General features: G+C 50.3%; 2 protein-coding genes across 3 annotated transcripts in view; one reads left to right on the top strand and one right to left on the bottom strand.

The window, feature by feature from the left end:
* Positions 1-921, bottom strand: part of ccdc93 (coiled-coil domain containing 93) — a 17,350-nt gene extending 16,429 nt beyond the window's left edge. Inside the window, exons 1-2 of one of the 2 annotated variants that reach the window (XM_069155192.1) lie at positions 770-921; positions 416-529 (exon numbers count right to left, since the gene is read on the bottom strand). In XM_069155192.1, the coding sequence (XP_069011293.1) occupies positions 416-529; positions 770-856 (201 nt within the window). In that variant the 5' untranslated portion in view covers positions 857-921. The remainder of the gene's footprint in view (positions 1-415; positions 530-769) is intronic. The other variant, XM_069155193.1, reaches the window with a different exon arrangement.
* Positions 922-2,049: 1,128 nt separating this feature from the next.
* On the top strand, positions 2,050-4,880 carry LOC138201579 (U3 small nucleolar RNA-associated protein 14 homolog A). The gene has a single exon (XM_069155191.1). The coding sequence runs from the start codon at positions 2,102-2,104 to the stop codon at positions 4,403-4,405; it is 2,304 nt and encodes a 767-aa protein (XP_069011292.1). The 5' UTR covers positions 2,050-2,101; the 3' UTR covers positions 4,406-4,880.
* The last annotated feature ends 2,620 nt before the right edge of the window (positions 4,881-7,500 follow it).

Here is a 7,500-nt window from a genome sequence, read left to right as displayed (position 1 = left end):
ATCCGTGGTCTCATCAGGAGCATGCCCAGGTGTTGTAGGGAGTGATACAGGCACGTGGAGGACACACACACTACTGAGACTCATTTGGACTTGTCTTCAGGAATCTCCACAGAAGTTGGATCAGCCTGTGATCTGATTTTTCCACTTTTATTTGGAGTATGATTCTGAATCCAGACCTCCATGGATAATGAGTTTGATTTCCATTGATCATTCTGATGTTATTTTGTTCTCAACACATTCCACTATGTAATGAATCAAGATTTGAACTGGAATATTTCATTCATTGAGATCTAGGATGTTGTTTAAGTGTTCCCTTTATTTCTTTTTTATTTCTTTTGGAGCAGTGTATAATAATCCATTAGGTTGTATCTGGACCGGATGTTACGCAGCCCAGCAGCGGGACAGGCGACGGTACCTTATCGAAAGGGGAGAGTCCTTTGATCCGGGCCCGGAAGTACCCGGCCGCCAGCAGCAGCTCGAGGGTCTCTGCCAGCTTCACGCGCTGCTCCTCATCCTCTCTGGTCTCCACCTGAACACACACACACACACACACACACACACACACACACACACACACACACACAGTTCATGTTTCCGGCTCCTGTCACTACCCCGCTGCTCCTCCATTTTTAAACTCCTCGGAACCGTGAGCTAGCTCCACTAGCCTGCAGTCAGCTAACAGCCTGCGGCTTCCCGGTCTCCCGGAGCCGCCGTGTTTACCGTCACCATGTTGCCGGTACGTGCTGTCGGTGGTCAAAGTGACCGGTACCTGGATGAGGTTGCCGTCCTGGTCGTACTGGGCTCCGATCTTCGAACCGGGTCTCACTAGGTGGAATACAGATGTGGCCACCGCCATCTTGAACTCAACTGTTGACAAGTCACATGACGGAACATGTGACAGCCGGATAGTCACGGTTCGAGACCTCCAGCTGTGAACGTGTCCACACGCACGCACGCACACGCACACACACACACACGTGCACGAGAACAAAGCGAAGTTTGTCTGCTGGTTGGAAGCAAAGCTTGTTTTCAACAAATAACAACAGAGCACGTTGCAGCATCAAAACAAAGCAGCTTGCGTTCTCACTTTTATCCAGCAGAGGGCGCTAGAAGGCGAGAAGACCATACCCCAAAATAAACATTTAAAAATACATGAAACGACATATAAATACATTTAAAAATACATGAAAGTATATATAAACATACATTTAACAATACATTACCCAAATATTTAATAATATATTAACCAAACATTTTACCATGAATGAACCAACATTTAAAAATAGATAAACCTTTTACTGAACCATTCATAAACTGAACATTTAACCATACACACAAATACAAATATTTAAGCCTTTTACTGAACCATTTATAAACCATCAATAAACCAAACACTATACATAAACTGTCGGCTATAAATCATACAATCAACCACATATAAACCATTCATTTAAAAACACATTTAAGTATATAAAAAAACACATTTAACCGCATGTTAATGAAACATTTTATGGCTGAATATAGCTTTTGGTTTTATACACAGATGTGGCAAGTGAAACACAATAATATAGAAATATGTCAGTTATTAATTAGTACTGCTTATTACTACTACTAAAAAGTACTGCAAGTTTAACTTTACTTCAGTATTTCTATTGTATTTCACTTTATACTCCCGTTGGAAGTATTTCTACTGCTCCTGCTTGCCAGCTTTAGTTACTACTTGCAGATTAGTTTCAAATTCCAATTATTAATGTGCAATATAATAAACTACTAAAAGATATCACAGTTTATTATGGATGAAGCTCCAGTTGTTCAAATCTTTTCACGAGCTGCAACATTATTATACTCCGACATGAATAATCATAATGAACAATGACCATTCTGATATGAGAATCGTTCCTGTTTGTTTGATATGTTGCGCTGTTTTCATTGATCTTCTGTCATTGTCGCGTCCGATTTTAAATTGTTCCAATAAAGAACGCGAGAGGGCGACGTTCGATTTTGCGACAGTGTTGCTCACATTGCGGCGACGGCTTTACGATACCGGCTCAGTTTTCCGACAACACGTGGGTCGAGTCCAGCCGGCGGTGTTTACAGCAGCATGGCTAAAGCTCCGAAGAGGAAAGTGAGTAAAAAGAGTTTAAAGAAGAGCTCCGATGTGACGGATCAGAGTTCAGGGCTGAAAGCAGAGGAGGTCCACGACGAGGAAGAGGAGGAGGATCTGAAAGGAGCAGATGAAGATATCACCAGTGAGGAGGACGAGGATGAACGGAAACGGCAGAAGCTGGTGGAGGCCATCGGCGGGCTCGGAGGGACGAGGAGAAGGGGGAGGCTGGGGGAGAGGTCCGAGGCGGCGCTGACCGTGTCCGAGTTCACCGTGTCGGCGGAGGGAGAGGCGGATCGGGTGGACCTGTCGGACCTGGTCGGGACCCTGGACAAGACGCCCGCCGTCCCGGCCAAGACCCGCAAGCAGCTGAAGAGCCTGCAGCGGGGGAAGACCATAGATTGTCCTCTGAGCAAGCAGGACAGCGAGCGGATCCAGAGGGACGTGGCCTTCCAGCGGGCCGCCGCCGAGGTGAGCCGCTGGAAGAGCATCATCACCCAGAACCAGCGGGCCGAGCAGCTGGTGTTCCCCCTCAACCAGGAGCCCCCGGGCCCCCGACCCATGGAGCGGGTGGTGACGGGCTGGAGGGCTAAGACCCCGCTGGAGCAGGAGATCTTCGCCCTCCTCTCCGCCAACAAGCAGCCCATCAACGACCCCATCCTGACCCCCGCCGAGGAGGCGTCCCTGAGGGCCATGAGCCTGGAGGAGGCCAAGATCCGCCGGGCTGAGCTGCAGAAGGCCCGAGCGCTGCAGTCCTACTACGAGGCCAAAACCCGGCGGGAGAGGAAGATCAAGAGCAAGAAGTACCACCGAGTCCAGAACAAGGCCAAGCGCAAAGAGTTCCTGAAGCAGTTTGACGAGATGGTGAAGACGGACCCGGCCGGCGCCCTGGAGGAGCTGAGGAGGATGGAGCGGGCCCGGATGCAGGAGAGGATGTCGCTGAAGCACCAGAACAGCGGCAAGTGGGCCAAGTCCAAGGCCATCATGGCCAAATACGACGAGGGGGCTCGCAAGGCCATGCAGCAGCAGCTGGAGGTGAACAAAGACCTGACACAGAAGCTGGTGACCTCACTGACCGAGGAGGAGGAGGAGCAGGAGGAGGAGCAGGAGGAGGAGGTGCTGCCGGACTTTGTGAATGATGCAGAGAGAGGACTGGACTCTACGAATCCCTGGATGAGAGGGAGGCTGTCTGAGGAGCCCACAGAGAGAGAGACGAGCGATGCACAGGGTTTGACAGCGGAGCGAGCAGGAGACGCAGCAGAGGAGGAGGAGGAGGAGCAGGAGGAGGTGCTCCTCAGAGAGTTCGACAGTAGAAGGAAGCTGCGTCAGGCTGAGGAGGCTGACACAACAGTCGGGATGCCTGTGGATGGAGAGGAGGAGGAGGAGAAGGAGAAGGACAAAACTGTAGCTGAAGAGGAGGAGGAGGAGGACATAGCTGCAGCTGAGGAGGAGGAGGGCTTGTCCGAGTTCACTGCTCTTTTCCGAGCAGCAGCAGGAGGCAGCAGGGAGGCTGACGCCGTCCGAGATATGTGCGCTCCGCTGCAGGAGGGGCTGAGGAGGATCCGGACTCTGGAGGACGTGGACCTCCTCACTCAGGAGGACTCTGGTCTGGCAGCCGTGGAGCCCCCTCAGCTCCCCCCCTCAGAGGACCGGCCGGCTGCTAGGCAACAGGCCGGCAAAACCAGGAAGAGGAAGAGAGGCATCGAGCTGAAAGACGTCCTCACCAAAGACACCAAAGACATCAAAGTCCCGCTGGCTCCGACCGTGGAGGACGGCGAGGAGCCGCTGGACCAGAGGGGCCTCATCAAGGAGGCGTTCGCCGGAGACGACGTGGTGTCGGACTTCCTGAAGGACAAGAGGAGGCAGGAGGACACGGGGAAGCCCGAGGTGGACCTGACGCTTCCCGGGTGGGGCGAGTGGGGAGGGACGGGCCTGAAACTGTCGCGCAGCAAACGCAGGAGGTTCAGGGTGAAGAAGGCTCCGCCCCCTCCGAGGACGGACCGCCACTTGCCCAGCGTCATCATCTCGGAGAAGAGGAGCGGCTCCGTCGGCCTCCACCGGGTCAGCTCGCTGCCGTTCCCCTTCGAGAACCAAGCTCAGTTCGAGAGCACCATCCGAACCCCGCTGGGCCGGACCTGGAACACAGAGCACACCGTCAGGAAGGTCACCCAGCCACGCCTCCTCACCCAGCCCGGGGCCATCATCCAGCCCATGGAGCAGGAGGAGCTGGAGAGGAGCAGGAGACCGGAGTCTACAGGGAGGGGCGGGAGGCAGGGAGGAGCAGGAAGCAGGAGTCTGTAGGGAGAAGCAGGGAGGAGGAGGGTGGAGCAGGGAGGAGGAGGGGAATAGAAAGAAGTGAAATCATCCAGAGGAAATAAACAGACTGTTGTGAGATGTTGTATGTTTGATATTAAAATGTATTAAATGGATCTAAAGTGAGCCGAGTGGTTCAGACAGCTTCATGTATTGATATTAATAATATTTATTATATTGAGGTAAACGTCTCCTAGCTGGTCCTCCATCCGTCTGACGGCTGCTGTCCATCTCTGTTTTATTGAACTGGTGTTTCTATTATTTTGTCCACCCCACTTCCATCAGAGGGTGGACTAAATAACAGAAACAGCTGTGTGTGATGCTGTACTTCCTGTGTGAACACATTTAACAAAAGGACCTTCATCCTCCAGCTGAGCTGAGTCAGCACATTCATCGTACAGGGTTGTTCTTCACACTGAAACCTGGAAAGTTGTGTTTTCTACTTTTATTAAATGATTCCAAACCAGAAGCTGTTTCACGTCGTTGCTGCTCATCCCATCTGCCGGGTTGTACAATATTGAGCAATAATGATGTTTTATATGTTGATGAAAAATGTTTTAGATGCAAAACAATCAAAGAAAAAAACTGGGTGTCCAGTAAAGTAAAAAAGTTTAAATATAAGGACCAGTACAGGAGCTGTTGTCATGGTAACAGACATGTCAAGGTGAAACGTGTGAGGAGGCTGGGACTTTTCCAACATACATGAACAAGCAAACGTGATGCTGTTCGAAACAGTTCCTCCAGATGAAGGTGATAAATACCCATGAAGACGTTTCATAATGTAAATTATGAACATCCATTGGAGTGATGTCATCATGATGACATCATCAGCTCTCAGAAGTCAGCTGTCTGACTGACTGTCTGTCTCTGTCTCTTTGACTGTATCTGTCTGTTTGACTGCTGCAGGTTCAGAGGGTTTGATGGACACAGTGTCCAAGAAGAGAACAGTTGGTGTGAGATCAGACAGCGGTGGTCCTAACAGGTGTCAGCTGACCTCTGGAGTCATGTGACGGGTCAATCAGATGTTCTCCAGGTAAGGGAGAGTTACAGTCAAAGCACATTTCACATCCTACAACTAAACTGTAATGCTCCTGCAGCTCCACAGCTTCAGCTTCAGCTTCCTCTGTTTGTCCCCGTACGTACATTTGTTTTGCTGTAAAAGAAGGCATCCATCTTTAAAAACGGACAATATTCAAACACAACAGGACATGACAAGAAGTTCTCAAAGGCTTCGCCCATCAAGACGAATAAAAAACAAATAAATACAAGTTCCATAAAATGTGCAAAAGGTGCTACGACTTGTTCACATGAACAATCACAGATGGAACAAAGTTGTTTCTGTAGCGCCGCGTCCTCCACCTGAAAACCGTGTAGTAGAAGAAAGGACTCTTCACATGTAATATCTGCTGTCAATCAAAAACAAAGTAAAAGTCATTGAAATGATGCTGACTCAGGGCCAGTGAGCGGACATGTTACAGCCTGGTCAGAGAGTAGTTCCTCCTGGAGGAGGAGGGGGAGGCTCCCGGTGAAGGAGGTTCCTCCTGGAGGAGGAGGGGGAGGCTCCCTGTGGAGGAGGTGGAGGGGGAGTGGGAGGAAGAGAAGGAGGAGGAGGAGGAGGCTCCCTGTCAGAGCAGCTAACAGCAGCTCTCCTCCTCTGCTCCTCTCCTCCTCTGCTCGTGTTCAATACATTTGTAATGCGGCCGTGTCTCAAAGAAAAGCCATTATCGTTGGGTTAAACCTTCACACATGGGTGAGAGTGCAGCTTTGGCACCTGACGTCTCTGTATTTCACATGATAGACACTCTATTAAAGGGGGAGATGCCGTAATGGACTATGCATCAGTTCAGGTAATGGTTGTCAGCCTGAGTGCCCGAGAGGCAGTGGAGGAATCCATTAGAAAGCTGAGAGTTACTAAATCAGTCATTCTCCACCTTCCTCTCTATCCAACCGCCTCTTCGGGGCAATTACTACAGCTTCATAGAGGCTTCGCCGGGCAGCAGAGACCCGGTCCTTGGACCTGCTGCCGCCCGCTGAAGGCAATGAGATCAGACAGGAGTCTCCGTCAAACCCCGGCAGGAGGCTGTAAATCAGAGCGCTGCGCTGCTGGACGGCCTACAGCTCCCACGATACAACATGTTGTTCTGCTTACGGCCCATTTGTGAGATCCACTTCAATATTTGTTCTGGGACGAAGGAGCCGGATTGGTCGGCAGCAGAGCGTTGAACATCTTCTGCTCTGTGATCGGTGTTCGTGCAGCGCCTCCGAGATGTGACAGAAAATACGGGGTCACCGTGAGAGACTGTCATCATGCAGAGAGATGAGAGTGGAGTTAAGTGCCCATTAACAGCAGATTTCTCCTGCACACAGCAATCGGTGTGCAGAGCTGCAGTTTTATTTTCTGATAATCAGTTCCTCTGAGGTCTGAGCAGGAACCAATCTGATGGAGCACTCTTTCCCATTTCCTCCTGTAATCCGAGGCCCGGCTCCATTCCCGCCCTGACAGGTGTAAGATTAACTTAGTTAGGTGCCGAGCCGCTCATGCGCACCAAATTAAATTAATGGAACAAATTTCCCTCCTAATTAAGATGAAAATATGTGTCAGATGTAACCTTGCTGAGCACTAATTATGTACAAATGATTTATCATCTGTTTCGTCCTGAATAGCAATGGGCTCACCTCTCCGATAGCCCCGGCTGCCTGTTAAGAGATGGGCCCTGATTAACACTGACAGGTTGTGCTGCGGAGAAGCTGGACGTCGCCAGCCAGCCAATCAGAGGCCGCCTGAGCTCAGACTCTCCTCCTTTCCATTAACCTACATTGAGTGTGCAGCTGAGCATCGCTGAGCCTTGGGTCTCCTTCCTGTTCCCCTCCTCACAATGAAAATAAAGTGCATTCGAAGAGGAGAGGTGTGTGTGTGTGTGTGTGTGTGTGTGTGTGTGTGTGTGTGTGTGTGTGTGTGTGTGTGTGTCTGGAGGTGGAGGAGGGGGGGTGATTGAGACTGAGCGCAGTAGCACCTGAACCTCAAATATCACACTGAATAATAACGGTGTAATAACTGAATAACACACTGAATAATAAATAAA

Source organism: Embiotoca jacksoni, unplaced genomic scaffold (genome assembly GCF_022577435.1).
Source record: "Embiotoca jacksoni isolate LCO1_2020_lvr unplaced genomic scaffold, fEmbJac1.0.p SCAF_2, whole genome shotgun sequence".
Lineage (NCBI taxonomy): Eukaryota > Metazoa > Chordata > Actinopteri > Embiotocidae > Embiotoca > Embiotoca jacksoni.
Note: the sequence above shows the minus strand (reverse complement) of the source record. Positions and strands in the feature narration are given on the sequence as shown.

What these genes read in the sequence shown, in the direction of transcription:
- LOC138201579 (XM_069155191.1), top strand. Translation starts at nt 2,102, where the DNA reads ATGGCTAAAGCTCCGAAGAGGAAAGTGAGTAAAAAGAGTTTAAAGAAG.